Genomic DNA, 21313 nt, shown 5'->3' on the forward strand with positions numbered 1-21313 from the left:
AGAGCTCGAGAGTGGTTTATAAGCGCTGTTGCGCCCACCCTCTCGAGCTCCTCTCAATTGCAGGCTTTCGGGCCTAACCGTACACTGTGTGCCTGTGGGCCTACTGGGCCACCTGCGGGCCTGAATCCTGGCCCATGGTTGGGTTTCTAGTCGTATCCAGGCCGTGGTGGCCCAGTAGATGGCACTTTTTTTTCTTTGTTGCTTTATTTATTTTATTTTGTTTCTACTTACAACAAAATACTTACTGTTGCTATTTTTATTTATTTTATTAAATTTTATTTTTTAATTCTTTTTGCTTTTAGGTCACAAAAATTATAAACTTTCTGTTAGTGCCATTAGTTTTCAAATTTGAATTCTTTGATTTTGTTATTACTGTGTTTTATGATTCTATTCAAAAACAGATTTTGTTATTTTAGTTTCTAACAAAAAAATATTTATGATAATGCTTTTTGCTATTAAAATGTCTAACAAAAACATTCTTTATGAAAATTCTTTTTGCTATTAAAGGGCCCATCAAACTCTACCCCCCCGGACCACCTTTTCAGTTTTAGAAAAAACAAAAGAAAATGATGGAAATGTCGAAAAAATAAAATAAAATAAGTTTCCCATGTGATATGTGGTCTAGTTGTTGGGAAAATTAACAAATATGAATTTCGACTTTATTTGCAAAATCTCTCTGGAATTTCTTAAAATGGGCATAACTTTTGCATACGAACTCGGATGAAAAAGTTTTTTATATGAAAAATCATCTACTCGAAAGATACGGGGCTTTTAAGATCTGGAGAGGCAAAAAAATTCAAATTGTGGTCAAATTGTGGTCAAACAATGGTCAAACTAATTATTCTAGAATATTAGTGTTACTAAATAATTATTTCAGTTTTTTTGAATTTTGGTCAAATCTGGTCAACTGTGGTCAAACAGTGGTCAAACAATGGTCAAACTAATTATTCCAGAAATATTAGTGTTACTAAATAATTATTGTTTTTTAAAACAATAGTTTCAAACTCAAACAGTGAAATGTGTCACTTCATGCTCAAGCTAAATTCCTGAGGGTTAATAGAATTGACATCTTACTATTGTCAGGAAAACAACAAGTGCAGACTTGGAAACGAGGGAGAATAGAACCCGGAAGTTAAGCGTGCTCAGGCTGGAGTAGTGAGAGGATGGGTGACCGTCCGGAAAGTTAGATGATTTGGAATGATGAGGGGTGATTAGAGATTAGAGAATAAATTGAGCAGTGATGAGGGGTGGTGATTAGAGATTAGAGGTTAAAATAATTCAGAAATTTAAAAATAAAAAAAAATCGCAATTTTTTTTTATTTTTTTAAAAAAATATCATAAAATTTCCTTTAGTCCGGGTTGGTAACACCAACCGGGACTAAAGGTGGAGCTCCAGGCTGCGTCCACGTGGACGGCCTTTAGTCCCGGTTCGTGTAAGAACCGGGACTAAAAGGGGAAGGCATTAGTAACGACCCTTTAGTCCCGGTTCAAAAGCCCTTACCAACCGGGACAAAAGCCCCATTTTCTACTAGTGACACATCCACGTGTCCAACACCGATGAGATCGATGGAGCTCCACTGGTCGTGTCGCTGCCAGGTCTGAAGGGGAGGAGGGGCTTCACAAGTGCTCGGTAGCAAGGTCTTCATTATCAGCATACTAGCTAGGTCTTCATTATGTTTATGATACACAATTGTATTTTTTGGATAAAGATGTTACACAATAGTATGTTTTTTTAAACATTTATGGATTATGTTACACAATTGTGAGTTGGTCCGACTTCCGAGAGCGCTTTATCCATTATAGTTTGAGTTGATCATGAAACTGCATGACCAGAATGCCAGCAACTTGGTGCTACTACATTGTACGTATAGCTAGACGAGAGATATACAGGTCTCATCTTGTAGTACATACATAGATTTCACGTTTCAGCTGCTGCTGACTGCGAATGGGCTATGGACTGTATGTTTCCCATCTGACCATGTTATGGATCCTGTCAGGGCGGCCTTGGCCCCTGTGTTCTTGCCTGAGAAGGTGACCTGGAAAGCCAGCTTCTTCACGCTGCTGGTGAACTGGAGCTTGCTGGGCACGACCTTCACATCCAGACCGGCCGGCGCGCTGACGGCGACGGTATAGGTGGCGTCTTCCTGCGCTCCGACGTTGGTGACCTCACGGGTCACTGTCCTGCTGGCGCCGGCGCCGAGCCCCGTGACGGCGATCGACGGGTAGTTGAGGTCGGAGATGAGATCCTTGCTCGCGTTGCCGGCGCAGCTGAAGGCGGCCGGAGGGGAGGTGATGAGCTTGATCTGGGACGCGCCGTAGCCGTAGTTGCAGAGGAAGCTCAGGTAGTCGTCCGCCGCGAGGTCGTACACCAGCCCGGGGTCCAGCGCGCCGGTCGGGTTCACCTGCCCCGCGCCGTAGTCGAACGGCGTCGCCGCCGTCCCCGCGTCCGTCGTCATCGGAGCCTTGTCGTTGTTCAGCTGAGTTGCTGCATGCCACACGGTAGACACGGTCGAAATTCAGACTTTGAGCCCCAGGCCTGGCCTGGACACGATTAATCTGTCAGTTCGTTTGATTCTATACCTGCTGTCATGATGGCTGACCGGATGGCCGCCGGGCTCCACGTCGGGTTCCAGGCCTTGACGGTGGCCGCGGCCCCGGCGACGTGGGGGCAGGCCATGGACGTCCCGGAGACGAGGTTGAACTGCGACGGCTGCTTCTGGCCGGCCGGAAGTGACGTCGTTGGGATCCACGACGCGAGGATGTTCACCCCCGGCGCAGCCACGTCCGGCTGCATATACGACATGGACGCGTTAGTCTGCATACACAACACAATATCGATCACCTGGCCAAGGGCCGGTTTAGGCTGAACTCAACCTTGAGGATGTTGCCGGTTTGCGATGACGGGCCCCTAGAGGAGAAGTAGGCCACGACGGGCGCCGGCTTGTACTCCGTCACGGTGATCGTTGGCGTGATCGTCGCCACGGGCTCGCTAATTTCATACATTCAAAGTGAGCTTGACGTGCATTGAGAGTGAGCTTAATTGGAAGATGGTCGGTGCATACAAATTCGTGCGTACCTTGTGGAGGCAATGTACTTGTGAAGGTCGGCCGCGGCGGCGGAGGTGACCTCCGTGACGGGGAAGTCGAGGTAGGCGGTGGTGACCGCCCTCCCGAAGTCGTTCACCAGGATGCATCCCACCGCCCCGGCGCTCTGGAGCTCGTCGGCCTTCACCATCTTGGACGTGTCGCTCTGCGAGTGGTTGCACAGCACGATCTTGCCTTTGATCTTGCCGGCATCCAGGGTGCCGGGCTCACAGTGACTACACCAAATCATTGGAGCAAGGCATACATGAGACTTTTATTCAAATTTATCTGTTTATTTGAAATTATAAAATCATGGGTATTGCATATGGTCCTTTGGTGCTTAATTGGTTCATGTATGTGTGTACCTTGCTGAGTCAGAAGTGCTAGAAGCCGAACTAGACTTTGCTGATGCACCTGCGATCAACGGGTACTTCGGGGATTTGTCCAGGTTGGAGAAGTTTATAGCCCCACCCTGCATTGACACGACCAATAAAAATAGAGTTAAATTTCATTTTGAGGAACCTAGAAATGCTACTGCAAAAACAAAATCAAGGCATGTATAGTACCTTGACAGCGCTGCTATTCCCACCCAACACGACGTCCGACTCGAAGTCGCGGTCGATGGTCGTGGCCGCGACCGTCATGATCCACGGCGCCGCGTTCACCACCGTGGACGCCTCCGGCCCGGCGTTGCCCGCCGAGCACACCACCATGACCCCCTTGGCCACGGCGTGAAACGAGCCGATGGCGATCGGGTCCTCGGAGAAATCCGGAGAGAAGTAGGGCGACGCGCCGAGGGAGACCGAGATGACGTCCACGCCGTCGCCGATGGCGTCGTCGAAGCCGGCGAGGATGGCCGACCCGGCGCAGCCTTCGTCCGAGCAGACGCGGTACATGGCCACCCTCGACGCGGCGGATCCCCCCTTGGCGGTCCCCTGGGCCAGCCCGTAGTACGAGGCGCCGGTCACCGCGTTCCCGGCCGCCGTGGACGACGTGTGCGTCCCGTGCCCCGCCGCGTCTCGCGGCGAGCCGCCGCTGCTCCGGGTCCGGCCGCCGTCCACCTCGCCGAGATCGTAGTATCTTGCTCCGATCAACTTCCTGCAGTGCACCGCAAAATTAATCAAAAATGATGACACATGTCACGTACGCGAGTTAGAACAGTATCGGTGTGTGACTCACTTGTTGCAGTTGGAGGTGTTGAAGTCGTCGCCGGCCATGCAGACGCCCTTCCACTTGCTGGGGACGGGTCCGAAGCCGGCGTCGTCGAAGCTGGGGGACTCGGGCCAGATGCCGGAGTCCAGGAGGCCGATGATGGTGTCCGTGGTCGGCGCCGACGTCGACGCCGCCGTGGGTCTGGGCGAGCGGCGCTTAGCCGAGTCGATCTTCACGTCCGTCTGCTGCAGGAAGTCCCAGGACCTGGTGGTGTGGAGCTGGTACACGGGGTCGGCGAACACGGAGACGACGCCGGGCTTGTGCCTGAGCGCGGCGGCCTCGTCCTTGGACAGCCGCGCCGCGAACCCTGAGAAGCCGTGCTTGTACTGCTGCACCACTACGCTCTGCGCCAGCTTTCCCCTGCGGATGCATATCAAATCAAACGCCGTGCGATTTACTTTTTGAATATTGACAGACATTTTTTAACTGAATCTTTAAGCATGCGTAGAGGCGGAGCTGCATGCGCACCTCTTGAGAATGGTGCCGACGAGGCGGAGGTGGCTCTGGCGGAGGAAGTCAGGCGAGGTCCGTGGCGGCACGGCGCCCATGTACACCACGTACACCTGGCTCCCCTTGTCGCCCTGGCACCCTCCCGGAGCGACCAGAAGAGCGACGACGACGACGAAGCAGAGCGGGAACCACATGGCCGTGTCCTATCTATGACGTATCTACTGCTCGTTAGTTCTGTCAGTTCAACGCTGTGTAATAAGTCACTTGCGTCCTTGCAATGTGCACTGCCCCGCCATGAGTTGCACCATTTATAGGACACGCGAGCTCGATCGTGGCCATGAGTTGCGGTGGAGATGGGTCGATGGTGGGCCGTGACGGCGCGTGCATTACCTAGCAGTAGTATAGTACAGATAGGGCGCATGCATTTCTGATTTCCCACGCGCGCCTGCCTGCCTGCCTGCGTTAACCGGAGTGGAAGGTAGTGCTCGCTCGGTGTGATATCCTCACTGGTCACCTTATCTCGACTGGAAGGAAGTGGCAATGCGTGGTTCAGGCTGGAGCTGGAACAGGATAGGGCAACTTTCCGCGTGCATGCCCATAAAAACTACCGCAGACGAGACGTATTTGCCCAATCCTATCGATCGTGGTACATCTAGGCAGACAGGTAGTGATTCGCAAGAAGAAGACTAGACGCGTAGTGACGTGCCAGTGGAGTCGTGCTTGCCTTGATAGAAGTATATGTACTATATTTTACCTACAAGTGATCAGCACGGCAAGGCAAGCGAAGAGCGGGCAGGCACTGGAGCCAAATCAGTTTTTACACTCTGCTCTCCACCACCGCCCCGGTAATGAGTAGTGGAGGCGGGCAGCGGCAGTTCACCGCGCTATCCACCGAGCACTTTTGCGGGTTAATGCGGCTGGCTTGCCTAAATCGTCAGAAATCGGACGTTAACTTGCTATCAAGATGTACCAGAGTCACTGATGTAAGATGAAGCCTGAATCAGTTTTCAATGCCACTGCCACTAACTGCCGGCACTCTGTTGTAATGTAATCTCGTGGCGAGTTGAGAATACAGTGTGGCAGTTCCTTCAAATGGAAAATGCAAAGCTCAAAACGATCATGTTCAAGGTATTTGATGCGATTTATGTGTCTTGTTGCATCATCCTGCCTGGAAGGCCGGTACCAAAGTAGGGTAGTACATGGGATGGGAGCAAAAGCTTCTTTTGTACTTGTACAACTGATGTAAACTCGGACGATTTTAACCCGGCTCCAATGGAGTTGTCGAAATTTTCCCAAGCATTTTGCATTATGCAGTTTGCTGCAACAACCATGCATGCAGGACACAGAAAATAACCTCACTCCAGTACTAGAGGTCTATTTGGCTACATCTTCCCTCAGTCAGGATTCAGAGACGAGAATCCTTGAGTGTTCATAGTTCAACTCAAGTAACAGTTGAACCTAGTGGCACCGCGACAACACAGCACCCTAAGCAACAAGTGATGAGGAGGCGGAGGTGTGAGCTTTGGTGTACTCGTCCATTTCCCTCTTGTACGCCGCCATCCCCTGGGCCGCTTTCTCGCTCCACACCTTCTTCTCCGCGCCGCTCAGATCCTTCCACTTCACCGAGATGAGCGCGCTCAGCGTCGTGTTGTTCACCCCGGGGCGCTCCTCCGCCAGCTGCTTCCTAGCCTCCTTGCTGCAATTGAAAAGAAAATGCAACAGTTTGTTAGCCATGGCACAATTTTGAATTGAATTGCGTACAGAGTTTATGTTGACAGGAAGAAGAAACGCATTCCAAACCTGAAGAGCAGGAAGGAAGACGCGGGCCTCTTGGGCCTGTTCGGGTCGGCGTTCTGCTGCTGCTTCTTCCTCTGACGCTTCTCTTTGGTTTTCTGATCAAAAACAAAATCAATCGCACGAAGCAATTTACATGACGGCCATGCTGATGGATATTCCATCTGGAACTTGGGGATAGATACCTTGATGATGTTGTCTGCCTTCTCCTTCTTCCTAAGAAGCTGCAGAGCCTCCTGCTTGAGGATTTTCTTCTGCTCCTCTTCTTCCTTCTCTAAGCTCGCGTTTTCCTGATAAAGTACTACACCACATTAGATACCTTCATTTCTTTTATACAATATTAATACTCTGCAACCAAACAATTTCCACACCTCAAGCTTCTTCTGCTTGTACACCTCCATCTGCTTCTGGTATCCCTCCTTCTGCTTCCTCGCAGCCTCCTCGTAAGGAGCCTTCTGAGCCTCCGTCATGCCCTTCCACTCTTCCCCTGTGATCTTACCAATCTGCGAGAGCACCAAAATTCTTTCATCAGACCAACAGACAAACTGAAACTATATAGAGAGACAGCCCAACAGCCAGTCCATTACCTCAGGCACACTCTTCTTCTCGGCGGCCAGCGCGGCACGCCTCTCCTGCGAGTAGAGGAAGTAGGCCGACATGGGCTGCTTCGGCTTGGAGGGATCCTTCTCCTTCTTCCTCTTGTTCTTTGCCTTCTTGCTGTTGCCGTCTCCCTCCTCGGCCTCCTGCCTGAACTTGAGGTACTGCTCCAGCAGCTCTTTCGCCGTCCAGCGCATCTGCTCTTCGTCGAGCAGCTTCATGGCCTCGGCCTCGCGCTTCTCCTGGCCGACCACCTGCAGGTAGGCCTCCTTCTCCTGCCGGTACCTCTCCTCGTACGGCTGCTTCTCCTCGTTGCTCAGGGTCTTCCATTTGGCGCCCAGAGCGTTCGAGACCTCCTTGAAGTCTGCATCGGGGCTCTTCTTGATCTGAAAAGACGGTAGATATTTCATCAAACACCTGACAGGCAAGGAGACAGAGAAAACATTTGATGTTTGGTTTCAATTCTCAAGGTTCGCACCTCCGCCCACTGGTCTTTGCACCACAGAATGTACGCCGGTGCTGGCTTCTTCCTCTCATTGCCGGCCTTGCCTTTTCCCTTCTTCTTCCTCTTGCCTTTGTCATCTCCTTCCTGGTCCTTGCCGAGAAGAGACTGGACGAGAGGAAGGTTCTGCAGTCCAATTCAGATCAGACAGATTCAATCCAAACTAATCACAGAGAATGCAATCTGCCAGGTAAGAGGACGCATGTACAGATATTACAAACGAAAAACAAAGTGAAGCAGATCGTTGCAGGTTCATACCATGGTGGGCTCGAACACCTTGACGCGCTGCATCTTCTTGAGCTCGGCCTGGAGGCGCTCCTGCTGCTTGCCCTTGGTCTCGATCTCCTCCTCCTTCTGCCGGATGACCTCGTCCCGCTCCCGCACCATCTCCTCCGCCTTCTCCTTCTCCAGCCGCAGCCTCTCTAGCATCCCCTGCAGCTCCGTCAGCTCGTCGGCCATCGACGGCGTCGCACCCTTGGCCTTGCCGCCCTTGGACGACGCCCTCTTCGCCTTCTGTGTCGAGGCGGGTGCCGTGGCGACATCCGCCTTCCCAAGGGAGACGTCGGCGGCGTCGTCCTGGGCGGGAGGCGTTCCCATCGTCTCGTCGGCTACCGGGGACGCCTCCGCCTTTTGCATCTTGGGCGACGTTCTCTTGGCCTTGTGCGGCTGCGGGGTGAGGGCGGCGGCGAGGTCGGCCCTTCCGGCGGAGATGTTGGCGTCGTTGTCGAGCACCGGCGCGAGGGGCTTGCGGCTCCGGCCGCTCCTCCTGCTCCCGGCCGCCACGGTCGCCATGGGATCGATCCGAGGAGAGAGATGTGGATGCGTGCGGTGATGGGGATGGATTGGCCGGTGATCTGATCCGTGTGCTTTTATAAGGGATTAAGGGGTTAACGGTCACAAATTTTGAATTTTGAATGCTCGTTAGCTAGGAAGGTGACGTGTGCGGCTCAGCGGTGACGAAGGGACGCGGCTTCCAATCTACTGTACTCCAATGGCCCAATTCGAAATAGCAGAACCATTGGCGTAAAAGGTGTCAATTGCACAGGAAATCCATAAATTTACACGGTGTTTTTACTTTTTCTTTTGATGGAAAGCCTTCATGGCTCACTTTACTGCATAAGGAAAACAATTCCATCGGTCAAATGTCTTGCGAAATTAAACTAGGAGGATAACTGGGAGGATCACCATCCCAAGCAAAAGAGGAACTAGAATCAACAGCAAATCTAGCTGGGTTGTACGTCAAGAATCGTGCCAAGGGTACGAATAATATGAAAGCTTTCCATCATGATGCATTTGGTTTCATAATCTCAATGTCACCGCCGCACGCTTTGTTAATTTTTGAATAGTCAGTGTCGATAATTGTTGGAGAACATTCCAGAGTTTCAATAAGATGCAACCCCTTTAAAAGAGCAGTAGCCTCTGTCGTGGCTGCATCCATTAGGTGATCAAGCTCCCAATATGCACCTGACATTGCTTGCTTCTCCTCGGTAGTTTCTCAGAATAGCACCTGCTCCACCTGAGCCATTCTCGAAGAACGCCGCATCTACATTGAGTTTACACGTACCAGGAGGTGGCTTTGTCCATATTATTCCATGTGGTATAGCTGTCGAAGGTGCTCTCTCAAAATTTGCAGCGAGTGCTTGAATAGAAAAGGTTGTGCTAGTGGTAGAAGCAACACTTTCACCCTTTCATCAGTTGTCGTCATCGCCACCATATATACGATGCCGCAACGACAAACGTTTCCACGAACTCCAAGATTGGCCAACACCGGCGGCAACTGCCAATTTTTCCTTAGCGCTTCTTCAAGGACCACATATAACCAGATCAACCAACAATTTGCAGCATGTTCACTTCATCCAGCAGGCCGAAGCCCCTCCATACCTCTCTTGCACGGCCACAAGTAAATATTACTCCCTCCGTCCCATAATGTAAGACGTTTTTTCACACTACACTAGTGTCAAAATACGTCTTACATTATGGGACGGAGGGAGTAGATGGAGAATATCCTCAGCTTCCCATCCACATTGTGGAGATGTTTAAGGGTCTGTCCTAGTTATTGCGCATCTAAGTGACTCAATCAAACTAGAAAGAAAAAAGAAAATAGACAAAAGATAATGCTTGCACGAATCTTAGTATAAAATCAATGACATAGGATTTTGATCTACAATACTTAGAACACATCTAGATGTGCTTTAGCAAAAATGATGTTTTAATGTGCTTACTTGCTAACACATCCAATCCTGGAATAATTCCATGCAAAGATTTTCAAAGGAAAAATATTAATTTTACTTGGTAACTTGAGATCCCATAGAATCTCCCATACGGTGTTCGTTTCCATTGCACCTTGTCCATCCTCTAACACTGTACCGATGGCCCCATTCAACATATTATGCCGACCAGACAGTGAAGGGAAACTATTTTGTTTTGTTCCAGACAACAAAATCATCCTTCATAAGTGGGCTGAGAGGGATTCAAAAGTTTTTTTCGACACCAATGGATAAGAATAAATTTCTAATCAGATCTTCATCCCATGCACCCGCTTGGTGATCTATGAACTCATCCACCGTTTGCAACAATATATGATGATGGAAATATGCCCTAGAGGCAATAATAAAATGGTTATTATTATATTTCCTAAATCATGATAAAGGTTTATTATTCATGATAGAATTATATTGATCGGAAACTTAAATACATGTGTGAATACATAAATAAATACTGTGTCCCTAGTAAGCCTCTACTAGACTAGCTCGTTGATCAAAGATGGTTAAGGTTTTCTAACCATAGACATGTGTTGCCATTTGATAACGGGATCACATCATTAGGAGGTTGACTTGACGAGCCTAGCATGTACAGACATGGCCCCGGAACACGGAAGACCGAAAGGTCGAGCATGAGTCGTATAGAAGATACGATCAACATGGAGATGTTCACCGATCTTGACTAGTCCGTCTCACGTGATGATCGGACACGGCCTAGTTGACTCGGATCATGTTTCACTTAGATGACTAGAGGGATGTCTATCTGAGTGGGAGTTCATTGAATAATTTGATTAGATGAACTTAATTATCATGAACTTAGTCTAAAATCTTTACAATATGTCTTGTAGATCAAATGGCCCACGTTGCCCTCAACTTCAACGCGTTCCTAGAGAAAACCAAGCTGAAAGATGATGGCAGCAACTATACGGACTGGGTCCGGAACCTGAGGATCATCCTCATAGCTGCCAAGAAAGATTATGTCCTAGAAGCACCGCTAGGTGAAGCACCCATCCCAGAGAACCTAGACGTTATGATTACTCCCTCGTTCAGTGTGGCATGCTTTACAGCTTAGAACCGGGGCTCCAAAAGCGTTTTGAGAAATATGGAGCATATGAAATGTTCAAAGAGCTGAAAATGGTTTTCCAAGCTCATGCACGGGTCGAGAGATATGAAGTCTCTGACAAGTTCTTCAGTTGTAAAATGGAGGAAAATAGTTCTGTCAGTGAGCACATACTCAGAATGTCTGGGTTACACAACCGCTTGTCTCAGCTGGGAGTTAATCTCCCGGATGACGCGGTCATTGACAGAATCCTTCAGTCGCTTCCACCAAGCTACAAGAGCTTTGTGATGAACTTCAATATGTAGGGGATGGAAAAGACCATTCCTGAGGTATATTCAATGCTGAAATCAGCGGAGGTGGAGATCAAAAAGGAACATCAAGTGTTGATGGTGAATAAAACCACTAAGTTCGAGAAAGGCAAGGGTAAGAAGAACTTCAAGAAGGACGGCAAGGGAGTTGCCGCGCCCGGTAAGCCAGTTGCCGGGAAGAAGTCAAAGAATGGACCCAAGCCTGAGACTGAGTGCTTTTATTGCAAGGGAAGTGGTCGCTGGAAGCGGAACTGCCCCAAATACTTAGCGGACAAGAAGGCCGGCAACACCAAAGGTATATGTGATATACATGTAATTGATGTGTACCTTACCAGTACTCGTAGTAGCTCCTGGGTATTTGATACCGGTGCGGTTGCTCATATTTGTAACTCAAAACAGGAGCTGTGGAATAAGCGGAGACTGGCGAAGGACGAGGTGACGATGCGCGTCGGGAATGGTTCCAAGGTCGATGTGATCGCCGTCGGCACGCTACCTCTACATTTACCTACGGGATTAGTTTTAAACCTCAATAATTGTTATTTAGTGCCAGCTTTCAGCATGAACATTGTACCTGGATCTCGTTTAATTCGAGATGGCTACTCATTTAAATCCGAGAATAATGGTTGTTCTATTTATATGAGAGATATGTTTTATGGTCATGCCCCGCTGGTCAATGGTTTATTCTTAATGAATCTCGAACGTGATGTTACACATATTCATAGTGTGAATACCAAAAGATGTAAAGTTGATAACGATAGTCCCACATACTTGTGGCACTGCCGCCTTGGTCACATTGGTGTCAAACGCATGAAGAAGCTCCATGCAGATGGACTTTTGGAGTCTTTTGATTACGAATCATTTGACACGTGCGAACCATGCCTCATGGGTAAGATGACCAAGGCTCCGTTCTCCGGAACAATGGAGCGAGCAACCAACTTATTGGAAATCATACATACCGATGTGTGCGGTCCAATGAGTGTTGAGGCTCGCGGAGGCCATCGTTATGTTCTCACTCTCACTGATGATTTAAGTAGATATGGGTATGTCTACCTAATGAAACACAAGTCTGAAACATTTGAAAAGTTCAAGGAATTTCAGAGTGAGGTTGAGAATCAACGTGACAGAAAAATAAAGTTCCTGCGATCAGATCGTGGAGGGGAATATTTAAGTCACGAATTTGGTACACACTTAAGGAAATGTGGAATTGTTTCACAACTCACGCCGCCTGGAACACCTCAGCGAAATGGTGTGTCCGAACGTCGTAATCGCACTCTATTGGATATGGTGCGATCTATGATGTCTCTTACCGATCTACCGCTCTCGTTTTGGGGCTATGCTTTAGAGACTGCCGCATTCACTTTAAATAGGGCTCCGTCGAAATCCGTTGAGACGACACCGTATGAATTATGGTTTGGGAAGAAACCTAAGCTGTCGTTTCTAAAAGTTTGGGGATGCGATGCTTATGTCAAGAAACTTCAACCTGAAAAGCTCGAACCCAAGTCGGAAAAATGCGTCTTCATAGGATACCCTAAGGAAACCATTGGGTATACCTTCTACCTCAGATCCGAAGGCAAGATCTTTGTTGCCAAGAACGGGTCCTTTCTAGAGAAAGAGTTTCTCTCGAAAGAAGTGAGTGGGAGGAAAGTGGAACTTGATGAGGTGATAGTCACCCCTTTCGAACCGGAAAGTAGCGCAGCGCGGGAAGATGTTCCTGTGGTGCCTGCACCAATTGGGGAGGAAGTTAATGATGATGATCATGAAGCTTCAGATCAAGTTACTGCTGAACTTCGTAGGTCCACAAGGACACGTTCCGCACCAGAGTGGTACGGCAACCCTGTCCTGGAAATCATGTTGTTAGACAACGGTGAACCTTCGAACTATGAAGAAGCGATGGCGGGCCCGGATTCCAACAAATGGCTTGAAGCCATGCAATCCGAGATTGGATCCATGCATGAAAACGAAGTATGGACTTTGACTGACTTGCCTGATGATCGGCGAGCCATAGAAAATAAATGGATCTTTAAGAAGAAGACAGACGCGGATGGTAACGTGACCATCTATAAGGCTCGACTTGTCGCTAAGGGTTATCGACAAGTTCAAGGGGTTGACTACGATGAGACTTTCTCACCCGTAGCGAAGCTGAAGTCCGTCCGAATCATGTTAGCAATTGCCGCATTCTATGATTATGAGATATGGCAAATGGACGTCCAAACGGCATTCCTTAACGGCTTTCTTAAGGAAGAATTGTATATGATGCAGCCGGAAGGTTTTGTCGATCCTAAGAATGCTAACAAGGTATGCAAGCTCCAGCGCTCCATCTATGGGCTGGTGCAAGCATCTCGGAGTTGGAACATTCGATTTGATGAGATGATCAAAGCGTTTGGGTTTAGATAGACTTATGGAGAAGCCTGTGTTTACAAGAAAGTGAGTGGGAGCTCTGTAGCATTTCTCTTATTATATGTGGATGACATACTATTGATGGGAAATGATATAGAATTCTTGGAAAGTATAAAGGCCTACTTGAATAAGTGTTTTTCAATGAAGGACCTTGGAGAAGCTGCTTATATATTAGGCATCAAGATCTATAGAGATAGGTCAAGACGCCTCATTGGTCTTTCACATAGTACGTACCTTGACAAGATATTGAAGAAGTTCAATATGGATCAGTCCAAGAAGGGTTCTTGCCTGTATTGCATGGTGTGCAATTGAGCATGGCTCAATGCCCGACCACGGCAGAAGATAGAGAAAAGATGAGTGTCATCCCCTATGCCTCGGCCATAGGGTCTATTATGTATGCCATGCTGTGTACCAGACCTGATGTAAACCTTGCCGTAAGTTTGGTAGGAAGGTACCAAAGTAATCCCGGCATGGAACACTGGACAGCGGTCAAGAATATCCTGAAGTACCTGAAAAGGACTAAGGATATGTTTCTCGTTTATGGAGGTGATGAAGAGCTCGTCGTAAAGGGTTACGTCGACGCTAGCTTTGACACAGATCTGGATGACTCGAAGTCACAAACCGGATACGTGTATATTTTGAATGGAGGGGCAGTAAGCTGGTGCAGTTGCAAGCAAAGCGTCGTGGCGGGATCTACATGTGAAGCGGAGTACATGGCGGCCTCAGAGGCGGCGCAAGAAGCAATCTGGATGAAGGAGTTCATTACCGACCTGGGGGTGATTCCCAATGCGTCGGGCCCGATGACTCTCTTCTGTGACAACACTGGAGCTATTGCCCTTGCCAAGGAGCCCAGGTTTCACAGGAAGACCAGGCATATCAAGCGTCGCTTCAACTCCATTCGTGAAAGTGTTCAAAATGGAGACATAGATATTTGTAAAGTACATACGGACCTGAATGTAGCAGATCCGTTGACTAAACCTCTCCCTAGAGCAAAACATGATCAGCACCAGAACTCTATGGGTGTTCGATTCATCACAATGTAACTAGATTATTGACTCTAGTGCAAGTGGGAGACTGTTGGAAATATGCCCTAGAGGCAATAATAAAATGGTTATTATTATATTTCCTTGTTCATGATAATTGTCTATTGTTCATGCTATAATTGTGTTATCCGAAAATCGTAATACATGTGTGAATACATAGACCACAACATGTCCCTAGTGAGCCTCTAGTTGACTAGCTCGTTGATCAATAGATAGTCATGGTTTCCTGACTATGGACATTGGATGTCATTGATAACGGGATCACATCATTAGGAGAAGGATGTGATGGACAAGACCCAATCCTAAGCATAGCTCAAAGATCGTGTAGTTCATTTGCTAGAGCTTTTCCAATGTCAAGTATCATTTCCTTAGACCATGAGATCGTGCAACTCCCGGATACCGTAGGAGTGCTTTGGGTGTGCCAAACGTCACAACGTAACTGGGTGACTATAAAGGTACACTACGGGTATCTCCGAAAGTGTCTGTTGGGTTGGCACGGATCGAGACTGGGATTTGTCACTCCGTATGACGGAGAGGTATCTCTGGGCCCACTCGGTAATGCATCATCATAATGAGCTCAATGTGACTAAGGAGTTAGCCACGGGATCATGCATTACGGTACGAGTAAAGTGACTTGCCGGTAACGAGATTGAACAAGGTATTGGGATACCGACGATCGAATCTCGGGCAAGTAACGTACCGATTGACAAAGGGAATTGTATATGGGATTGATTGAATCCTCGACATCGTGGTTCATCCGATGAGATCATCGTGGAACATGTGGGAGCCAACATGGTTATCCAGATCCCGCTATTGTTTATTGACCGGAGAGGTGTCTCGGTCATGTCTGCATGTCTCCCGAACCCGTAGGGTCTACACACTTAAGGTTCGGTGACGCTAGGGTTGTAGAGATATTAGTATGCGGAAACCCAAAAGTTGTTCGGAGTCCCGGATGAGATCCCGGATGTCACGAGGAGTTCCGGAATGGTCTGGAGGTGAAGAATTATATATAGGAAGTCAAGTTTCGGCCACCGGGAAAGTTTCGGGGGTTATCGGTATTGTACCGGGACCACCGGAAGGGTCCCGGGGGTCCACCGGGTGGGGCCACCTATCCCGGAGGGCCCCATGGGCTGAAGTGGGAGGGGAACCAGCCCCTGGTGGGCTGGTGCACCCCCCATGGGCCTCCCCCTGCGCCTAGGGTTGGAAACCCTGGGGGTGGGGGGCGCCCCACCTGACTTGGGGGGGAAGTTTCCCCCCCTTGGCCGCCGCCCCCCTGTAGATGGGATCCCAGGGGCCGGCCCCCCCAGGGGGCCTATATAAAGGGGGGGGAGAGGGAGGGCTGCTGTACCCTAGCCCCTGGCGCCTCCCTCTCCCTCCCGTGACACCTCTCCCTCCCGCTTGCGCTTGGCGAAGCCCTGCCGGGATCCTCGCTACTTCCACCACCACGCCGTCGTGCTGCTGGATCTCCATCAACCTCTCCTTCCCCTTGCTGGATCAAGAAGGAGGAGACGTCGCTGCTCTGTACGTGTGTTGAACGCGGAGGTGCCGTCCGTTCGGCGCTCGGTCATCGGTGATTTGGATCACGACGAGTACGACTCCATCAACCCCGTTCACTTGAACGCTTCCGCTCGCGATCTACATGGGTATGTAGATGCACTCCTTTCCCCTCGTTGCTAGTAAACTCCATAGATGGATCTTGGTGATGCGTAGAAAATTTTAAAATTCTGCAACGATTCCCAACATTCAGCTGGTCGCTGAAGGGTACCGGATGTTCGGGTCCAAGATATTGGGACCAGAACAGCTTCTCCATGGACATCCCTTCTTAGGCTCTATAATACTCGGCAGCATCGTATACGCTGCGCGGCAGATCCGTAAACGCCCCTGGAAAACCCAAATTCGGATAAGAACAAGGAATGTTTCTTTATATACGTGCCCCGCACGGTGAAAGACTTACCCGCCGTAATCTCCTTGGCCGCCTGAATTTCCTGGAGGGCGTTCTGGGCTTCGGCTCGTGCATCCTGTGTGCTCTGGCAGACCTTCGCCAGTTCGGACTCTTGTGCCTTACAATCACGCTCCAAGGACTCAAATCTCTCGATCGCGCCCTGGAGCTGTTGCTGCGCCTCGCCCACCTGGGCCTCGCGCTTCTCGCGCGTGGTGCGCTCCTTGGCCACCTTGTCCTCTGCCTCGGCTAACACCTTTTTTATGGCAGCCACCTCGGTCGTGGCCCCTAACAAAGTTCATGACACTTTAGTTAGCTTGAACAATTTACTCTTCAGTATACACGCAGGTTACTGCATACCTTCGCTATCCTGCAGCTGCTTCTTCACGCGGCCGAGCTCTTCCTCGACCCGCTCTAGTTTCTGCTTCAGTCCAGAGACCTCCGCAGTTTGAGCGGTAGCAGCCCGCAACGAGGCTTGCTCATTCACATAGACACTTTATGTTACACTCCTGCGAAAATTAATTTTGATCCTCTGTTCGGCTTTTCTTTCCGGACACCGAACAAAGCATCAGGGGCTACTGTCTACGTTGTGATATTCTTCTTACAATCATGTGCTCACCTCAAAACCTGCTAGAAGGCTAGCACAGGCTTCGGTCCGCCCGTTTTTGACGGACCGAACCTTTTCAACCACCGTACCCGTATGGGCGCGGTGCTCATCCACGATGGAGGCACCTTGCAGCGCTTCTAGTAGATGATCCGGCGCCACTGGTTGGACAGAGGACACTGGTAGCACATCCCCTCCTTTTGGGAAGGGCCGTTTGCCGGACTCCGGAGCTGTATAGGTCTCCGGAATAGAATCCGGTTGAGGGTCGACTAGAACTCGGCCCGCACCGTCCGTCTCCGTAGGGGCTTTTTGCCCCACGTATCCGGCACTCCGGGAGTCATCCTGGGGCGCCGTGAAGGAAATATGCCCTAGAGGCAATAATAAAGTTATTATTTATTTCCTTATATCATGATAAATGTTTATTATTCATGCTAGAATTGTATTAACCGGAAACATGATACATGTGTGAATACATAGACAAACAGAGTGTCACTAGTATGCCTCTACTTGACTAGCTCGTTAATCAAAGATGGTTATGTTTCCTAGCCATAGACAAAGAGTTGTCATTTTATTAATGGGATCACATCATTAGGAGAATGATGTGATTGACTTGACCCATTCTGTTAGCTTAGCACTTGATCGTTTAGTATGTTGCTATTGCTTTCTTCATGACTTATACATGTTCCTATGACTATGAGATTATGCAACTCCCGTTTACCGGAGGAACACTTTGTGTGCTACCAAACGTCACAACGTAACTGGGTGATTATAAAGGTGCTCTACAAGTGTCTCCGAAGGTACTTGTTGGGTTGGCGTATTTCGAGATTAGGATTTGTCACTCCGATTGTCGGAGAGGTATCTCTGGGCCCTCTCGGTAATGCACATCACTTAAGCCTTGCAAGCATTGCAACTAATGAGTTAGTTGCGGGATGATGTATTACGGAACGAGTAAAGAGACTTGCCGGTAACGAGATTAAACTAGGTATTGAGATACCGACGATCGAATCTCGGGCAAGTAACATACCGATGACAAAGGGAACAACGTATGTTGTTATGCGGTTTGACCGATAAAGATCTTCGTAGAATATGTGGGAGCCAATATGAGCATCCAGGTTCCGCTATTGGTTATTGACCGGAGACGTGTCTCGGTCATGTCTACATAGTTCTCGAACCCGTAGGGTCCGCACGCTTAAAGTTCGATGACAGTTATATTATGAGTTTATGTGTTTTGATGTACCAAAGGTAGTTCGGAGTCCCGAATGTGATCACGGACATGACGAGGAGTCTCGAAATGGTCGAGACATGAAGATTGATATATTGGACGACTATATTCGGACACCGGAATGGTTCCGGGGGTTATCGGATATATACCGGAGTACCGGGGGTTACCGGACCCCCCGGAGGTTATTGGGCCTCATGGGCCCAAGTGGTGGAAGAGGAGAGGCGGCCAAGGGGCAGCCGCGCGCCCCTCCCCCCCAAGTCCGAATTGGACAAGGAGGGGGCGGCGCCCCCCTTTCCTTTCCCCCTCTGTCTCCTTCCCTCTCCTCTCCTACTCCAACATGGAAGGGGGGGAGTCCTACTCCCGGTGGGAGTAGGACTCCTCATGGGGCGCGCCAAGGGTGGCCAGCCCCTCCCCCTCCTCTACTCCTTTATATACGGGGAGGGAGGCACCCCCTAGAGACACAACAATTGATCCCTTGGATCTCTTAGCCGTGTGCGGTGCCCCCCTCCACCATAATCCACCTCGGTCATATCGTAGCGGTGCTTAGGCGAAGCCCTGCGTCGGTAGAACATCATCATCGTCACCACGCCGTCGTGCTGACGGAACTCTCCCTCAAAGCTCGGCTGGATCGGAGTTCGAGGGACGTCATCGAGTTGAACGTGTGCTGAACTCGGAGGTGCCGTGCGTTCGGTACATGATCGGTCGGATCGTGAAGACGTACGACTACATCAACCGTGTTGTGCTAACGCTTTCGCTTTCGGTCTACAAGGGTACATGGACACACTCTCCCCTCTCATTGCTATGCATCACCATGATGTTGCGTGTGCGTAGGATTTTTTTTGAAATTACTAAGTTCCCCAACAGTGGCATCCGAGCCAGGTTTTATGCGTTGATGTTATATGCACAAGTAGAACACAAGTGAGTTGTGGGCGATACAAGTCATACTGCTTACTAGCATGTCATACTTTGGTTCGGCGGTATTGTTGGATGAAGCAGCCCGGACTGACATTACGTGTACGCTTACGCGAGACTGGTTCTACCGACGTGCTTTGCACACAGGTGGCTGGCGGGTGTCAATTTCTCCAACTTTAGTTGAACCGAGTGTGGCTACGCCTGGTCCTTGAGAAGGTTAAAACAGCACTAACTTGACGAACTATCGTTGTAGTTTTGATGCGTAGGTAAGAACGGTTCTTGCTCAGCCCGTAGCAGCCACGTAAAACTTGCAGCAACAAAGTACAAGACGTCTAACTTGTTTTTGCAGGGCATGTTGTGATGTGATATGGTCAAGGCATGATGCTATATTTTATTGTATGAGATGATCATGTTTTGTAACCGAGTTATCGGCAATTGGCAGGAGCCATATGGTTGTCGCTTTATTGTATGCAATACAATCGCCCTGTAATTGCTTTACTTTATCACTAAGCGGTAGCGATAGTCGTAGAAGCAATAGTTGGCAAGACGACAACGATGCTACGATGGAGATCAAGGTGTCGCACCGGTGACAATGGTGATCATGATGGTGCTTCGGAGATGGAGATCACAAGCACAAGATGATGATGGCCATATCATATCACTTATATTGATTGCATGTGATGTTTATCTTTTATGCATCTTATCTTGCTTTGATTGACGGTAGCATTATAAGATAATCTCTCACTAAATTTCAAGATAAAAGTGTTCTCCCTGAGTATGCACCGTTGCCAAAGTTCGTCGTGCCCAGACACCACGTGATGATCGGGTGTGATAAGCTCTACGTCCATCTACAACAGGTGCAAGCCAGTTTTGCACATGCAGAAATACTCAGGTTAAACTTGACGAGCCTAGCATATGCAGATATGGCCTCGGAACACTGAGACCGAAAGGTCGAGCATGAATCATATAGTAGATATGATCAATATAGTGATGTTCACCATTGAAAACTACTCCATTTCACGTGATGATCGGTTATGGTTTAGTTGATTTGGATCACGTGATCACTTAGATGATTAGAGGGATGTCTATCTAAGTGGGAGTTCTTAAGTAATATGATTAATTGAACTTAAATTTATCATGAACTTAGTACCTGATAGTATTTTGCATGTCTATGTTTGTTGTAGATAGATGGCTCGTGCTGTTATTCCGTTGAATTTTAATGCGTTCCTTGAGAAAGCAAAGTTGAAAGATGATGGTAGCAATTACACAGACTGGGTCCGTAACTTGAGGATTATCCTCATTGCTGCACAGAAGAATTATGTCCTGGAAGCACCGCTAGGTGCCAAACCTGCTGCAGGAGCAACACCAGATGTTATGAACGTCTGGCAGAGCAAAGCTGATGACTACTCGATAGTTCAGTGTGCCATGCTTTACGGCTTAGAACCGGGACTTCAACGACGTTTTGAACGTCATGGAGCATATGAGATGTTCCAGGAGTTGAAGTTAATATTTCAAGCAAATGCCCGGATTGAGAGATATGAAGTCTCCAATAAGTTCTACAGCTACAAGATGGAGGAGAATAGTTCTGTCAGTGAGCATACACTCAGAATGTCTGGGTATAACAATCACTTGATTCAACTGGGAGTTAATCTTCCGGATGATAGCGTCATTGACAGAATTCTTCAATCATTGCCACCAAGCTACAAGAGCTTTGTGATGAACTATAACATGCAAGGGATGGATAAGACAATTCCTGAGCTCTTCGCAATGCTAAAGGCTGCGGAGGAAGAAATCAAGAAAGAGCATCAAGTGTTGATGGTCAATAAGACCACCAGTTTCAAGAAAAAGGGCAAAGGGAAGAAGAAGGGGAACTTCAAGAAGAACAACAAACAAGTTGCTGCTCAGGAGAAGAAACCCAAGTCTGGACCT

General features: G+C 48.7%; 2 protein-coding genes across 2 annotated transcripts; both read right to left on the reverse strand.

Annotated features, from left to right (window-relative positions):
- Positions 1–1816: 1816 nt before the first annotated feature.
- LOC109782744 (CO(2)-response secreted protease) lies at positions 1817–5024 on the reverse strand. The gene is made up of 8 exons (XM_020341362.3): positions 4764–5024; positions 4263–4655; positions 3650–4181; positions 3449–3555; positions 3077–3319; positions 2875–2989; positions 2581–2788; positions 1817–2485 (listed from the first exon to the last, which is right to left on the reverse strand). The coding sequence occupies exons 1-8, from the start codon at positions 4937–4939 to the stop codon at positions 1926–1928; spliced, it is 2334 nt and encodes a 777-aa protein (XP_020196951.1). The 5' UTR covers positions 4940–5024; the 3' UTR covers positions 1817–1925.
- A 977-nt stretch (positions 5025–6001) lies between these two features.
- Positions 6002–8494, reverse strand: LOC109782745 (high mobility group B protein 13). Its single transcript, XM_020341363.4, has 7 exons — positions 7897–8494; positions 7615–7764; positions 7127–7522; positions 6911–7042; positions 6725–6829; positions 6546–6637; positions 6002–6441 (listed from the first exon to the last, which is right to left on the reverse strand). The coding sequence occupies exons 1-7, from the start codon at positions 8428–8430 to the stop codon at positions 6231–6233; spliced, it is 1620 nt and encodes a 539-aa protein (XP_020196952.1). The 5' UTR covers positions 8431–8494; the 3' UTR covers positions 6002–6230.
- Positions 8495–21313: the final 12819 nt, after the last annotated feature.

This window comes from Aegilops tauschii, chromosome 2, assembly GCF_002575655.3.
Source record: "Aegilops tauschii subsp. strangulata cultivar AL8/78 chromosome 2, Aet v6.0, whole genome shotgun sequence".
In the NCBI taxonomy this organism is placed as follows: domain Eukaryota; kingdom Viridiplantae; phylum Streptophyta; class Magnoliopsida; order Poales; family Poaceae; genus Aegilops; species Aegilops tauschii.

What these genes read in the sequence shown, in the direction of transcription:
- LOC109782745 (XM_020341363.4), bottom strand. Translation starts at nt 8,430, where the DNA reads ATGGCGACCGTGGCGGCCGGGAGCAGGAGGAGCGGCCGGAGCCGCAAG. An exon ending in ACAAGCAGAAGAAGCTTGAG is followed by an intron (nt 6,830 to 6,910) that starts GTGTGGAAATTG and finishes GTACTTTATCAG; the next exon opens with GAAAACGCGAGCTTAGAGAA. An exon ending in AGGCAGACAACATCATCAAG is followed by an intron (nt 6,638 to 6,724) that starts GTATCTATCCCC and finishes GTTTTTGATCAG; the next exon opens with AAAACCAAAGAGAAGCGTCA.
- LOC109782744 (XM_020341362.3), bottom strand. Translation starts at nt 4,939, where the DNA reads ATGTGGTTCCCGCTCTGCTTCGTCGTCGTCGTCGCTCTTCTGGTCGCT. An exon ending in GTCGGCACCATTCTCAAGAG is followed by an intron (nt 4,656 to 4,763) that starts GTGCGCATGCAG and finishes ATGCATCCGCAG; the next exon opens with GGGAAAGCTGGCGCAGAGCG. An exon ending in AACACCTCCAACTGCAACAA is followed by an intron (nt 4,182 to 4,262) that starts GTGAGTCACACA and finishes GGTGCACTGCAG; the next exon opens with GAAGTTGATCGGAGCAAGAT.